Here is a 16,284-nt window from a genome sequence, read left to right on the forward strand (position 1 = left end):
GTCATGTCAGACAGCAGAGAACAAAGGAACTGCTGGTGTGCCAGTCCCACACGCGTGGTATCAGTGTTGGGAGCAGGAGCAAGGGTAGCACAGGCCAAGATGACCGCACATCTCGACAACGTGTTTGCACTTTGGGAGAAGTCCGTGGAAATACCATGAACCGGGAAGAGCAGCCGGGAAGTGATGGAAATGCAATGAGACAGCACACCATCAACGTCAAACACATTCCCAAATAAATGATTTCCTGAAGCCGACAGACAGTAGGAACTGTGCAACCTCACTGTTTTCCCGGAGCTCACACTACATCACCAAGCAGACCCCAGCTGTGGGAACAACACCAGGGCACTCCCTGTCACTCTGCACGCCTCCTCATGCCTCCGCTCACTGCTGCTCAAGCCCCTTCTAAGACACTTCCCTCAGCACCTGGGACACGCCCTGTAAGAGGGCCACCGCACAACCATGCACCGCCTGCGAGGAGACTTCTCATGACAAAGCCACAGGCACATCCACTTCCCCGCACTCTCCCCTGACTGCAGCCGGGCTGGGAAGACCCCAGTTAGACAAGTGGAAGAGCAGGAACCCACTGCAGACACCTGTGAGGACGCCAGTCTGTGCACTGAGAGCTGAGCTGTGGAAGGGCACCCAGTGTCACCGACATGTGCATAAGGGCGCTCTGCCCACAGCCTGTCTCTCAGCTCCTTCGAGCAGTAAGGCTCACCCTGGGTCGGGGCCAGCCCGGCACCTGCACCAGGTGGTGTCAGAACCAGCTCAGGAGAAACCTCCCTCATGGGAAAAGCCTGTTTGCAGCTCAAATCGACATCAGCAGCTGAGGATCATGGACAGGAAAAGGGGCCTGCACTCATGGAAATGGCCGACCGGTGGCCTACACTTTACTTCGTAGACGTGAATGCGTAGCAGTTCTCTCCTGTGCACCCATGTTCCTGATCCTTCGTCTCCCATCTGACCTTGGCCCCACTGCCCACCTGCATTTCTTCTGTCTCTCACTGGCCACTCTGATTTACCCCAGCAGTTTGGTGACAAATCCCTGGTCTATTGATGGAAGCAGGGAGGCCAGTTGGTCTCTAAGCTGATGGAGCTCCTTGTGCTCAGGGAAACCATGTTTAAAATAAACGTTTTATTCCTCTTGCTTTGTTTTCTTTGTGTGGATAAACATACCTATTAGGGCTGAGGACACAGAGTCTGTGAAGTATAAATCAACCTCGTCTGAGGTTGCAGCTGGGATTTTTGAAGGGACAGACTTCGCTTCCCTGCATTTGGCTGTTTGCCTGTGTCCTGTGGCATCAAAGGTGAGACCCACTTTGCTGGTCTGTGGGTTGGAAAGGTGGTGAGGAAGGCTTCATGGTGCTCAAGGTCACGGGGTCATAAGGCCGAACAGTCCAACCGCTCCTCCCACCAACATAGTGGCCATACGTTTTCCTTTTTCTGGGCGCTCATAAGAAGCACGACTTGACAACAGGCACAGTTTCCAAGCCTTAAAGTGGCTTCGCTCCCGCCCTAAAACAATGCCCCACAGCAAAGCGCTGCATCGGGACCGTGGCGCGGAGATGGGCAGGAGCCCTCCCCGCACACGTGTGCCCCACGCCCAGGACCGAGCACACTCGGCACAGCCACTTACCCAGATCTGAAGCTTGATTCTCTTCTCGTTCTTGAACACAGTCTTCACTTTGAAGTCGATGCCCACGGTGCTGACGAAGGCGGACGTGAAGGAGTCGTCCGCGTAGCGGAACAGGAAGGAGGTCTTGCCCACGCTGCTGTTGCCGATGATGAGCAGCTTGAACATGTAATCAAAGTTCTGGTCGGAGGAGTCTTTCTGGCCAGACCGGACATCCTGGGCGGCGGCCATCTGTGGAGGAACAAGGAGGGGTCAGCCCACCGTGGACAGCAGCAGCACCCACTCGCATGGGCTGTGAGCAGATATCAGGCCCTGGGGACAGGCAGTGGCTCTGTCCCTGAGGCGTGTCTATGGCCATCGGTCCCCCTGCAAGGTGGGGGCAGGCCCACAGCTGCCCAGATGCGCTGGCGCTGGCCCTGCATGGCATTCAGAGCCAACCAGAGCACCAAGGGGACATCCATGGGCGACATGAAAAGCAAAGATGTGAGGACGGGCTGGGCACGTGGGCTCCGACACACAAAGGCAACACCACGGGTCCGAGCGGCAGGAGCTGCTTCCCGAGTGACCAGTAACTAGAGGCTCCCGTCTCCTGGGCAAGCACACCCAGGCATCTCTATTTCATCTATTCCTATCGCGTTACCAGAGCAGCCGAACACACGGCAGCTCTTTCAAATCGAGAACCATGACGATGGCAAGTACATATGGTTCACACAATGTGCCAGGAACCAGTCATTCCTTTAACCCTCATGACTGCCCAGGAGGCGGTGCCTCATTATCTCCACATTAAAAGGAGAACACAGAGGCTTAGCAGCATGGAGCAGTGCACTCAGTTTCAGTGACACGTCCCAGAGGCATGCGGGCAGGCCCTCCGTCCTGTCCCCAGCAAGGACGGGACTATTACGTGGGAAAGACCAAGGGGGAGGCTATGCTATGGGAGGTGCATCGACAAGGGACCCCCCTGGATCAGCCACACACACACCCCCGCCCCCGCCCACCACATGCTCCTGTTTGTTATTGTAAGTCTGCACCTCACTTCCCTCTCACGTGAAATGGAAGAAATTGTGACCTCACTTGGGACATGTGTGAAAGTAATGCTCGTAGAGCAGACGTGTAGAGCACCGGCCCAGCATGGAGAAGGCTGCTGTTAACCACACATGCTTTACTCAGAGGCTGTTGTTCCTCTTTCTCTTTTTTAAACGATCGCCTAACATCTACGGAGACCAAGCAGCCTTACTTCCAAGTGCCATCTGGCTCGTGCAGAAGAGGCATGTGGAACACGGAGTCACATACATCTTCCCGCCCCTTTTCTGACGCGATGAATCTTCGGCGATCGCCACTGGTCACGGGCACCTGTTCTAGTTCATGACAATGGAATGAGATAAGCACCAGAGCCTCCGCCACACGTCACAGGCGTCCACGGTCACTGCACTGGACAGGACGGGCACCAGCATGGTCCTCAGGGCAGAGTGAGGCCACACTGTCCCTTCCATTTCCCACAGAATCGGATGAACAATTACAGCTTCCTGGGGGGGGTGTCAAAGAGCGAGGCCAGTGGACAGGGGGACAGACGCTAGAAACAGAACAGAGTGCTCAGCCTCACCCACGCCAAGGTTGTTGAGGTCAGGTGTGTGTGTGCGTGTGCATGTGCGTGTGTGTGTGCATGTGCATATGTGCATGTGTGCACGTGTTTATAGATAGCCGAGGGCCATGGAGAAAGGGAGAAGGTAAGATAACATTTTCCCTTTTGACAAATACTTACTGCCAGTAAGAGAACACAACTGTGAGTGTAAGAATAAAGACAAAAGAAAGCCAGTCGATATTATAAAATGCTGATTGCGCTCACACTTCCTTACTAAGTACACGCATAGGCATTTCTCTTTTTAAGTCAAGTAACGACACCGAGGTCTCCAGTCATTACGACGCGCACAGCATTGGCCAGAGGGAAGGCCTGGCCACTAAATGGCAGGTGTCCCCACTTCCCTTTCTGGCTCAGGGCAAACCGCCCACAAGTACCAGCCAGGACAGACCCAGGGACGTCACCCTGACGTCGGGTGAGCAATGAGGTCTGGCTCTGAGGCCGCTGGCACCCAGACCGCCTGGTGGCTGTGTTGCTGGGCACATTCCTGCCGACATCGTCCTTTCAGCTCATGCAGCTGCCGAGCTCAGCCAGGCCTGCGAGTGCCTTTGTTGGGATCCTGTCACCATCTTTTATGGAAACCAGCCCAGATCCTGCTTCTGGGTTGGCCACGTTCAGTCAGGCACAGTGAGAACAGACAACACAGACCCAGGCTGCTCACTGCTCAGCCTGACAACGACCACTGAGGGGGGATGCTCCTGAACCCCGTTCCCTCAAAAAAAAAATGTGGTAAATTCTCTGCTGCTGTTAATCCCAAATCTTACTCCAAAATTAGACGCTTCCAAACCTGCAGAAATAGAGACCTCCTCAATGTATAGACTTTGAATATAACTGTGGAGGTTTAGGTGGAGAAAATCGCAGTGCAGCTTTCCCCCGGACAGGAATTGAGTATGTTCATCCTTGCGTCTGCTAATCCTCTGAGCTGGGAGCAGAGAGGAGGGTGGCACAGAGCGTGGGTGGGCACAGAGGGCTCAGGCGAGGGAGGCAGAGCTGCGGGGATGGGGACCCCAAGCCTCTGAAGGGTTAAGGAAAGGAGTTTGCTAACCACTATTCTGGAAGATTTTTGTTAATATTTCCTGATTTATATCCCCAATAAGACTCACAGAGAGCCAAGAAGCTGTGCTTGGGAATGCATGTGTATTATTAAACTTTAGAATAAAGTAAATCCTGGCTCAGAGGGTGGACAGAGAGCCGGACGTCTTGCTGAGAACAGAGATGAGGCAGTTCAACGGGAATGTAGAGGGAATCACAGGCGCTCACTGAGCGAGTATACTGACACCCTACATACCAACTCATGCGGACATTTTCCACATTTTCGTGGAAAAATAGAGCTAAAATCTGGAAACATGAATAGGCATGAAGTAACCTCCCACAGAGCAAACTGGATTTCAGAAAAGATACAGAAAAAATAACTCTTTAAGTTCCATTCATCTTGAATTAATTTCCAACAAAAGCACCACAGAGTAAAACGATTCTTGAGAGCGATGCCACCTCCCCTGACCCCGGCCCCCTTCCCAGCACCCAGGCTCAGGGAGACTCTGGCCTGCCCTTCACACCAGGGGCCGGAGTGAGCCAGCTCTGAAGCAGCCTATGTCGCAGTTAAACAACTGCAATGGCCAAACATTTTTTTCTTGGATTTCTGTGAAAATTCCCTCCTGTAGCTTCTGCCCATGTGTTCTACATTCTGCCGGTGGGTCCTCTCCCATCGGAGGGACCGCTGGTGTCTCAGGGACCAAGCACAGCCCTGAAGCGTCATCTGCTCCGCTGGGTGGTCCCAGCTGTGAGGCTCACACGGACATCTCTCCGGGGTTGGCACAGGGGAAAGTGTGCTGTTGTGTCCAAACACACATGACTTATCGTAAAGACTCCTGGAAGGCTCAGCACTTTTTCACATTAATTGTCACACACACACAGGTCTCCCCCATCCCGGCCCATCCTTGGGCAATTTATTTTTAATGGAAATGTCAATCTTTATATTGACCCTATTACATTTTCTTTTGTTTGCTTTGATCTGTGATTTAATTCAGATCTGATCATTTTATGTCCTTTCATAAAAAATAGTTATCCATTCCATATTTGTGTCATTTATAAGTTTGATCAATACGAATTTAATATATTCATTGAAGACCTGATCAAAATGCAAATCAGATAGAAGACAAAAAAAATGAACTTGTTATGGTGTTGAATCTATACATCCATGCATGCGACCTCTACAGTAGAGGTCTTCTCTGAGGAATTGGACATTTTGGCGCAAATCCTTCACCCTGGGTGCTGAGCTTTGCAAAGGGTCTGCACACTGGATGCCGCTGCCCAGACAAGCTGAGTTCTGGAAACTCTCTCACCCCTGGAGAGGCAGGGCCCTCTGTGGGCTCAGGCTGTGGTGTGACCTGTTGCAACTCCCTGTCAGACATGAGGAGGTCCACCCAGTAAGAAGAAGGCATTGTGTCCTTTTTTTAAAAAAAAATTGATTTCAGAGAGGAAGGGAGAGGGAGAGTGAGAAACATCAATGATGAGAGAGAATCATTGATCAGCTGCCTCCTGCACGCCCCCTACTGGGGATCGAGTCTGTAACCCGGGCATGTGCCCTTGACTGGAATCGAACCCGGGACCCTTTAGTCCACAGGCTGAAGCTCTATCCACGGAGCCAAACCAGCCAGGGCAGGCAGCGTATCTTCAGAGCAGAGCCGGGTCCTGCTCAGCTCAGCTGTGGAAGGTGGCCCTGACCTTCTCCATCAGTCATTTAAAAAAATAACACAGCTGTACTCTGCTTCCCTCACGCCGCGAGAAAGCACCGAGAGCTGCAGGAGCTGCGTCCACACTGGAACCGCAGATGAAGAATGTCTCTCGCAAGAGTGTGTCTTCGCAATAACAAAGTAAGAAGTAGACATAATGGACATACCCAGCACTATGCATACAAGGAAAAACCTCTCCAAAATACCAGTAAAATACTCTAACAACTCCCATGGAGGGGAAACTAAATTTTAATATTAGTATATGTGTCTCCCAAGAAATAGTCATCATTAAATACTTAAAAATATTTAATGTTATTTTTAAATATTTAAGCCCTCAAAAAATGCCTCCAGAGATTTGCTATAAAGATTCCTTCCAAGATTTGACTTTGGGTGGTAAACTCATCCGAATATATTAAGAGTATGAATATCCAAGCTATACACTGGCAGAAAATATTTTAAATATACTTAAAGAACGAATTTCAAAATTATAAACTCTCCTGCAACTAAACAATAAAAAGATAGCCCTCAACATGGACAAAAGGCTAAACAGACACGTCACAAAGGGAGACATAGTGATGGCCAGGAAACAGATGGGAATATGCAAAGCGTCACTTGTCATCAAGAAAATGCAAATTCATGTCACAGGGGGATACCACAAAACACCCATAAAAGGGGCCAACATTAGAAAGGCCACTGACGCCCTTGACACCATCGAGGCTGTGGGGCCACCGGAATGTTCACACTGCTGGTGAGAAGGTCAAATGGGAAGGTCAAACGGTGAGATAAACAGGGCTCCAGGTTTCACTGTTCCTTATACAGTTGAACATGCACTTACCCTTGACACCATCAATTCCACTTCTAGGCATTTACCCAAGAGATATAAAAACCTCATATTACAGAAAGAACAATACAATAATGTTTACAGTCTTCATCATAATCGCCTCAAATGGGAAATTACCTCAAGTCCATCAATGGAATGGATTTAAAGAGTATGACAGATTGATACAACCGTACAATACACATCAATGGAACGGAGTGAATTATTGATAAATGCAACAACATTGGATCCTCAAGACACTATTCTGAGCAAAATAAGCTGGACTTGAGAGTACCTGCTGTATGTTGTGCAGTATGTTGATATAAGTTTTATAGAACTACATAAAGTTCTAGAACAGACTGATTTAAGTGAAAAAAGTTAAGATTATTGTGTCAGTGGATTAACTGGAAAAAGAATATGAGTGAAGAAAGTTTGGGGGTTGATTGGAGATGTTCTGTATCTTTATCGTGGTGAGTATTACAAAGGTGTAGCCATTTACCAAAGTTCATCAAAGTGCTCACTCAAGATTTTTGCATTTCAATGTATATAAATATCTCAAAAAATATGAATGAACAAATGAGAAATGCTGACGATCTGTATAATTCCAAATAAATCTAAAAGGTATAATCTTCACAGGTCACAGCATCCTTGACAATAAATGGTGACCTACTACAATGGGGCGTCTAGCCCAGGAGTGGGGAACTTTTCTTCTGCCAAGGGCCAATTGGATATTTATAACATCATTCACGGGCCATGCAAAATTATCAACTTAAAAGTTAGCCTGCTATAGTTGGTCAAACATTTAATTAACTCACCCCTAATGCCTTGGCAGGGCCAGACCAAATGAGTTCACGGTCCTCATTTGGCCTGCGGGCCGGACATTCCCCACCCCTGCTCTCGGAACCCAGTTAATGAATGAAAAGGGGAAAATGTTTAGCCTCTAAGGCATTTATTTCAGGTGGCACAACTGTTTGTACGCAGCAAGCTGAGTGTCCTTGGTGTAAGAACAATCACAGGAAAACCCATCCCTGAGCATGAAAATATCATTGCTTCCTGGAATAGGATGATGAGGAAAGGAATTTCTAGTTCCAGTATAAGCTTAAAATGGCAGGGGAAATTGTGGTTACGCATGTAACAAATCCATACCTTCTTGGACTGAAATGTGGAACTGGAAAACCATTTTCACACCACAGAGGTTTACTTTGCTATAGGTTAACTCCCCTTTCTATCCTCACAGAGGAAAGGCGGGCACCTCAGAAATCTGATCAAATGGAGGAGGAACGTTTCTCCAATGTCACCCAGGTTTTTCTCCGTTCCTGTAAGGTACGGAACTAAATTTCCGTTTCTTATACAGATAGAGGGATCATCATTGAGGCTGGACAGGGACAGAAGTTCATCAGTCATGAACTGCAAGAGTGCCATGTACTTCTCATGGTCAAATGAAACCACGACAGTTTGTTCATCAGTTTTTCTATACAGCATGACTGTATTTAATAGTGAGTATGGCTTTTCACCTCAACTTCATCTTCAGCCTGCATCTATATTCTTTCTTCAATCCTCCTCATTTGTAGCCAAACCTCTTTTATTTTTATTTTGTTTTCACACTCTACTTCATCCATTGGGTAGATGTTTTCCTTTGAAATTTGCCAGTCAGGAGGCTCTGCATTGATGAGATGACCCAAAAAGCTTGTGAATAACAAAACTGAAGACTAAGCATTTAATGAGAGACAATGGATTCATCCCATTTGGTCCTGTGAGAGAGTAAGCAAACCTGCAGGAAATTCAAATCCAGGAAGCAAAAAGCCGGCCATTTTTACAACAACGTCCCTTCCGAAATGTTTGGTTTACTTCACACAAGTTTGTTTTCTAAAGAGAACATAGAGACAATTTTTCTTTCTTCTGAACCGAATGAAGGGATTAATTTACAGCAATAGAGCCCTCACTCTGCACAATCCTCTTCCGTGTCTTCCTGGGGAGCCCAAAATCACCAAAGGAAGAACCCAGGCTTTCTAGCCTGAGATCTGGCAGAGTCTCGAACCTGCCATGTTGGGATAGTTCCTTATTCTTAATAAGCTGCAGTTTTGTGGCTGTAATGAGAAGTGGTGACCTCTAGGACTGCCTTATATTTACACACACACACACACACACAGCAACCTGAATGCAAGGCACAGTGGTGCTTGGTGCAGACAAAGCACTAAATGAACTGGAATTTGTTCAGTCTGGCTCCTGAATCAAATGACAGTTGTCCATCAGTCTTTGCCTCATGTTATGAGCACTGTTCCACTTGGCCTCGGGATTGATGCAGGCACTGAATCAGAAGGCACACAATGACCATCTCCTGCACTAACATGTTAGCCCATCACTTGGAACACTTACCAAAGCACACCTGGTTATTTAGTTATGAAGGAAATATAGATACTAAATGTTATCACTGTATATTATTTTAATAGTCACTATAGAAAGCAATTATTATCCATCACTTTGCATCAACTCAAAGAGCAATAGTTTAAAAAAAATGCTTATGTCAGAAACAACTACCTTGAACAGAACACCTTTAAAAGACCTTATAGAATTTTCCAAGGCTTCTTTTATTTAAGAAAATAAGCAAGTAAAGTAGGAAATCAACAATTAAAGAGCTCATTTTGTTTCACATCAATAAATGAACTAAATATTTTTAAGTGGTGAAAAGAGTCTCTTAAGATAATGTAACTATTGGATGAGATTTTGATTGTTACTCATTGTCCAGAAACCTAAGTAAAATTTGGGACATATATTTAAAATAATGATGTAGTTCATTCAGTTTTAAATGGAAAGAAAAAGAAATGTCAACTATTTATCTCGTTGCATTTTCATATATCAAAGTCTCCTGGGATGGGATCGTGCGTCAGAAGTATGGGTGCTGAGACATTATTGCCACTTAAGAAATATGAAGCATGTTTATAGGTTTTATTCTTCCTGTCATTATGTTTGAAAACCTGATTATAATGAAGAGTGTGTCACCCAAACAACAATTTACTTGTTAAATTGAAACAATGAATGTGCTTTAAGTAAATATACCACAGAAAATTAGTTTTTGATTTCTTAAAATGTACATATTATTCATGATAGTTTTGGGGCACTTAAATATTTAAATCTCAAAAATCTAGTCCAATCAATAAAGTACACCATAAATATGAAAATAACTGCATTCATGAACAAATTTATTTCATCACCTATTTTGATATTAATTCTTCATTTAAGTGCCTACTATATAGTTATATGAAATAATTTAAAATATCTCCTAAGGCATTAATTTCATTTAATTTTGTAACATTTTAGTGACCCTCTAAAGATTCTAAGCAACTCTTGTACACAAATAAAAATCAAGATGCAGTGTGCTGACTTTTTTCATAATTTATTTTGATTTCCGTGGATATAGGGGGTTGACTTAACTACTACCCATCTACCTTCAAACTCTATTGTCAATGTTTACTTCTAATCAAATACAACTAATTGAGCCAGTTGGCTCCAGGCAGGATCTCCAGCAATGGCAAATTATCATAAGCCAATATATCTTGATTGCCACCGCCTGTACCTTTATTGTCTGTCCAGATTGTGTTCACATCAGTTCATAATGAAAAGCCACGTCACACACAGAGGGACAGGAAACACACCAGGGGGCTCCCCTTCTGGGGAACAATCAGATTGTCAATAACCCACAAGGTAACTGGAGGGCTTCCATCCTGTAACCTTCAACAAAGAGATTCTACGGACTGGATTTCCATTAGCCACCCAATCAGTGCCCACCTTCACGCACACAGCCTATAAAATAGATGGAAGGTACACAGAGGCATGTGCTCAAAGTCTTTGATTCATGAAGAAATTCACTGAAAACGTTTAAGCAGGAGTTACGGTCAAATATTTATTCGGTTGGATTTGGCAGCAGAGGTGGGTTCTCGGGAGAGACTCCCGTCGCAAATGGGGAGCCCACTCTCCTGCGAACCCCGTCCCCCAGCGCCTTTCTGCTGCGCGTGGCTCGGGAACAGGCTGGTGTCCAGCGTTCACTCGTCTTCACTGGGAAACAAAATGTAATCACGATGCTCAGGCGCCCGAGTCCAGGGAAGCAAGCCCAGGGGGAGTGACGGGCCGGGCGCACAGCTATGGCCCCAGCGCGGGGGAGGAGGGGGCAGGGTCTGGGGGGCAGGAGTGAACCTGCCGGGGTCAGAGGTGAAGGGCAGGGGTGAGCCAGCCGGGGTCAGAGGGGAAGGGGCTCTCGGGTGCGCCAAGCCCTAAGCGCCCTTCCTCCCCCGGCTCGGACGCGGCGCGGCCCCTGACGGAGGACGGGTCGTGGGGACCGTCACACCGCCTCCCCTTCCCCTTCCCGCTCGTGGAGGCGCTCGGTCGTCCCGACCCCAGGACCGCTGGACGCCCCCAGCTCCGACGCCTGTGCGCGCCCCGCGGCCACAGACCCGAGGAGACGAGGACACACGACCCCGCGCCCCGTACTGCGGTTCACCGGCTCAGGACGCGCTCAGGTCCCTGCGGAGCCCCTCATCCCGGCACAGCCCGCGGCGCGGGGACCGTCTGTCCGCGGACCGAGTCGGAGCCGGCTCCGCGCCGTGGCCGCCTGGCCCGAGCACCCCCGTCAGTCCCTCCCGAGGCCCCCCGCTCCGCACAGACCCACCTGCACGGGAGCTTCGTGCCTCATTGTTCTCGGTCCTCGCTCGCGGGGACGACGGCGCTGGCCGGGCACGCGCTCCCCGCTCCGCTCCCGGTCCGCCGACCTGCCGGGGATCAGCACCGGCGCTGTCCCCTCCTGGAGCGCATGCGCGTTGCTGCCCGACGCGCGCGTTCCTGGGAGTTGTAGTCTGAGCCCCGGACGCGTCTTGCGAGCCTGCGAGCCGGGAACTACAACTCCCGGCGATTCAGCGGCCAGACCGCCGCCCCCACAGCCGCTCGGCCGGCTACTTCAGCAGCGACCGCGCTCAGCCCCGCCGCCCGCCCCTCCCCCGGTGAGAGCGAACGTGACCCCAACTCGGCTCACTGCAGGTTTCTGGTTCCCACCTGTCACCTTGCGAAGCGACCCCGTGAGTCCCGGGTAGGAAGCGCTTCCTGGTGCTAAAGACCAACAGAAACGACCCCAGGACCGCTGGACGCCTGCGCGGGGTCCCACTCTCCGCCCTGCACCCGCCGTGCCGACCCAGAAAGTGTCTTCCACAGGCAAGGGGGCTGGTGTCACATTGTCACCCCGAAGCGCGGGGAGAAAACGACGGACAACACACACACGAGCCAAGTGAGTTCCCGCACAATCGCGTTAGGCGCGTGCGCGCGCACACCCCCCCCCGACTCACACGCATTCACATTGGCACACGCACGCGCTCACACGCACTCACACTGGCACACGCACGCGCTCACACGGACACACCCTCACACGCCGTACACTGACGCGCGCGTGCACACACAGGCACACAAACACGCGCGCTCGCACACAGCCACTCACGCACACACGCGCGCGCACACTGTCACACACACACACACTCAGGTCCGGAGGCGCGGGCCCGCGGGCCCCAGGGCGCCCTCGCTCACCTTCCCGTACAGATCCATGGCGGGCGCGGCCCCTTCTCCCAGTCGGGTTCCTGCCACCGGAGGCGCGGTCTCCGCAGGAGGCGCAGACACACGCGCAGCACAAAGACGAGGTGGGGGAGGATGGCGGAGGGAGAGAGGGACGTGGGCGCCTGCTGACGCGGACAGAGGCTCGTTCCCCGGGAGGCGCGTGCAGTCCAGGCGCCACGCAGAGAACCGCTCCCAGGACCTCGCCCTGGCGCACCGAGCCGGCGGCCCCTTCCAACCCCAGCCCCGGGCGCGCGGGGATGTTCACCCAAAGCCGGTCCTACAAAGGGAGCAGGCGCATCGCTGGAGCCAGAGCCAGCAGCGGAGGGCAGCCGGGTCCTTCCTCACGTGCAGTCACTCCTCCCACAGCTCACATGTTTCACTCTAGTGCAGTCACCTTTCCTCCTGGTTGGCTGACATGTGTGGCCGCGCATGTTCCCTGCACCGCCTACAGGCAGGTCTGTCCCATACCCAGAGGTCCGAAGGGATTGCTATTGGAGGCGGGGTGGGAAAAGATGAGCGTGATGTAGTCTTTATTCTGGGTGAACAGGTGCCCAGGGAGCGGCAGGAATTCTGTCACAGAAGAAGGGAAGAATATTGGAAGGCAGCGTAGTCTCCGCCCCAGGCACAGGGGACCCTGTGACAAAGCTTTCCCCCTTTGCAATGTGACGGAACTGGAAAAGCCTGCTTAGACATCCGTGTTCCCAAGGATCTCTGCACCTGGACAGCAATCACAGCCTCAGAATCAAGGAACTGCCCCAAAGTTAGAATATTCCAGCTCCTGTGGAGAACACAGGGAGAGAGCTTTGGAAGCCTTCTCCACTGTCAGAGGAATCTGGGGTTAGTTGATAGGAAAAATGGTTTTAAAGGGAAAATGTAGTTAATAGAAAGCAAAGGGGCCACCGTGAGTGTCAGTCTGCAGCGTGGGCCTTCCGGATTGACCCTGGAGCAGGCTCAGCGGTCCTGAGGCCTCTCTCAGCGGCGTGGCTGGGTGAGGACTTCAATCTCTGTCATCGCTCTGTTTTCTCCTCTGTCCCACATCACTATTCATTGTAAATAGGCTTCTTGCTACCCTGTGTTTATTGAACATTTACTAATATTCACTTTGATTGTTGTATTTATCTAGTTTTTCTACATCTGTTCCCAGCCTGTGTCTGTGTCAGCTCTACTAAATAGTGAAATTCTATCAAGTGGGGATAGTCTGGCTAACACAGAGCCAAGAACAAAGGCTGTTAATTAGTGGTAATGTGACTGGTTACGTCAAAAATAGAAATAGATGCTTTGTTTCCATCACTGTTACCACCTCTCTGTTGGGATTTATACTGCAGTCAACGCCTGGGACTTGGTGAAAGAGGGCCTCACTGACACCCTCCTCAGGCCCCACGCACACCCACAGAGCGGATAGCAGGTGTCGAGCCTAGATCGCCCGGGCCATTTCCAGTCAAGCGCCCTCTTGGACTCCGCCCTGGCTTTGATTTCAACTCTGTGCCTCCCTCGAATTAAAAATGCTATTGTGTCATGTTCCCTTTGGAAGAAATCAAACATCCTACAATGTCATTGATTTATTCTTAATTAAAAGGAAAAACCATTTTAACTCATTCCTGCTCATGATGTTTCCAACCCACACATAATCAATATAAGTAAAAGGTGTTTTTAAAAAATAAACACATGCTCCCCAATTTTCTTTTTATAACACAAATATGAGTCTACTAATGGTAACTACCTTTCCTCCATATATTTTTGTAGGAGGCATTTTGTATATGTTACTCCATCTAATCCTGAATAATATTTCAAGGTAGTGTTATCAATCTTATTTTACAAAGAAGAAAACTAACAGGCAGGTTAAGTATTTTGCTCATAGACAACAGGCTAGTAAGGTATTGGGCCAGGACGTGAAGCTCGGGGTCATCCGGTTCCAAAGCTCAGACTCCTGCCCATAGTTTTTCTCATGAAAGGTAATGTTGCTTCAAAATAATATGTTTTATAATCTCTTACAAAGAACTTTTATCCCACAAACATACTGAGTACTGTTCAGCTACAGGTGTTAGAAGTTTGGGTAAAGGTTATGTGACCTACATCTTTATTAAGGTGTACGTCTAAAAAATAGATATTATCTTAAAAAAAAACACCAGCACTCTTTTTTTAAAAAATTAAATCTTTATTGTTCAGATTATTACTGTTGTTCCTCTTTTTTCCCTCCATAGCTCCCCTCCACCAGGTTCCCACCCAACCCTCTGCCCTTACCCCTCCCCACTGTCCTCATCCATAGGTGTACGATTTTTGTCCAGTCTCTTCCCGCACCCTCACACCCCTTTCTCCCCCAAGAATAGTCAGTCCACTCCCTTTCTATGCCCCTGATTCTATTATATTCACCAGTTTATTGTGTTCATCAGATTATTTATTCACTTGATTTTTAGATTCACTTGTTGATAGATGTGTATTTGTTGTTCATGATTTGTATCTTTACCTTTTTCTTCTTCTTCCTCTTCTTAAAGGATACCTTTCAGCATTTCATATAATACTGGTTTGGTGGTGATGAACTCCTTTAGCTTTTTATCTGTGAAGCTCTTTATCTGACCTTCAATTCTGAATGATAGCTTTGCTGGGTAAAGTAATCTTGGTTGTAGGGTCTTGGCATTCATCACTTTGAATATTTCTTGCCACTCCCTTCTGGCCTGCATAGTTTCTGTTGAGAAATCAGCTGACAGTCGTATGGGTACTCCCTTGTAGGCAACTGAGTTTCTTTCTCTTGCTGCTTTTAAGATTCTCTCTTTGTCTTTTGCTCTTGGCATTTTAATGATGATGTGTCTTGGTGTGGTCCTCTTTGGATTCCTTTTGTTTGGGGTTCTCTGTGCTTCCTGGACTTATAAGTCTATTTCTTTATCTTGCTCTCACTCTTCTTCTGGCACCCCCATAATTCGGATGTTGGTACGGTTGAAGTTGCCCAGTGGCTCCTTACACTATCTTCATATTTTTGGATTCTTTTTTCTTTTTGTTTTTCTGGTTGGGTGATTTTTGCTTCTTCGTATTTCAAATCTTTGACTTGATTCTTGCAATCTTCTAGTCTGCTGTCGGAACTCTGTATAATATTCTTTATTTCAGTCAGTGTATGCTTAATTTCTAGTGGGTCTTTTTTCATATCCTCCAGGGTCTCACTAAATTTATCGGCCGTCACCCACAGAATCATGAATGGTCAATTTGCATATTACCCCTTTATTATATAGGATTGCCAGTGCTGGTTCATAATTCTGTGGGTGATGGCTGGGTGTGCTGAACCAGGTCTGCTGAGCAGGTCCGTGTCTCAGTTGCGCACACACACCTGAGCAGCAAGTCAGCAGAGGGGCTGTGCTTCTTGGGTCTCTGGGCTACTGACGGGCAATGGGAGAGGGACCAGGCTGTGTGTCTGCCATTTCATAGGCAACCTCGAGTCTGTACCCACAGCAGCTCTTCAGGTTCTAAGAGAAGGAGCAGAAACACCAGGCCTCAAGGGGCCTTGATTCGGAACAGGCATAGATTCCTTCAGCCAGAAGTCTTATTCAGCTCAGAGGCAAGACATGGAGAAATAAACTCGACTTCTTGACGAGGGGAGCTACAAAGTCACATTTCGAAGCCACTCACATGCTGGAAGGTGGAGAATGTGGCACTGTTAGGGCCCTCTGCACAGACCCGCGCTACGTGAGGCGCAAATCCCCAGCCTGGCCCCTGCTCCCCACACAGGACCCCGTCACCTTCCTGCTGCAGGGTCTGTCAACCCCCTGGGCCCCGCTTCAGCCCTCAGCCACCCCACTGCTGCGGATTAACCTTCCATTTGAAAAATGCAGTTTCATTATTCACAGGGGCCAAAATGTGTCCAGGCAACTCCTCCAGCTCAGGCACA

The 16,284-nt window shown here is 48.9% G+C and overlaps 1 protein-coding gene and 1 long non-coding RNA gene across 3 annotated transcripts in view; one reads left to right on the top strand and one right to left on the bottom strand.

The window, feature by feature from the left end:
* RAB3C (RAB3C, member RAS oncogene family) overlaps positions 1–12,776 on the bottom strand; it is a 52,363-nt gene extending 39,587 nt beyond the window's left edge. The window contains exons 1-3 of one of the 2 annotated variants that reach the window (XM_036308951.1): positions 12,384–12,776; positions 11,482–11,581; positions 1,637–1,864 (exon numbers count right to left, since the gene is read on the bottom strand). In XM_036308951.1, the coding sequence (XP_036164844.1) occupies positions 1,637–1,864; positions 11,482–11,505 (252 nt within the window). In that variant the 5' untranslated portion in view covers positions 11,506–11,581; positions 12,384–12,776. The remainder of the gene's footprint in view (positions 1–1,636; positions 1,865–11,481; positions 11,582–12,383) is intronic. The other variant, XM_036308952.1, reaches the window with a different exon arrangement.
* LOC118656118 overlaps positions 11,720–16,284 on the top strand; it is a 28,454-nt gene continuing 23,889 nt past the window's right edge. Inside the window, exon 1 of the long non-coding RNA XR_004967500.1 lies at positions 11,720–12,090. This is a non-coding gene — a long non-coding RNA (uncharacterized LOC118656118). The remainder of the gene's footprint in view (positions 12,091–16,284) is intronic.

This window comes from Myotis myotis, unplaced genomic scaffold (assembly GCF_014108235.1).
Source record: "Myotis myotis isolate mMyoMyo1 unplaced genomic scaffold, mMyoMyo1.p scaffold_m19_p_5, whole genome shotgun sequence".
NCBI classification, from domain to species: domain Eukaryota; kingdom Metazoa; phylum Chordata; class Mammalia; order Chiroptera; family Vespertilionidae; genus Myotis; species Myotis myotis.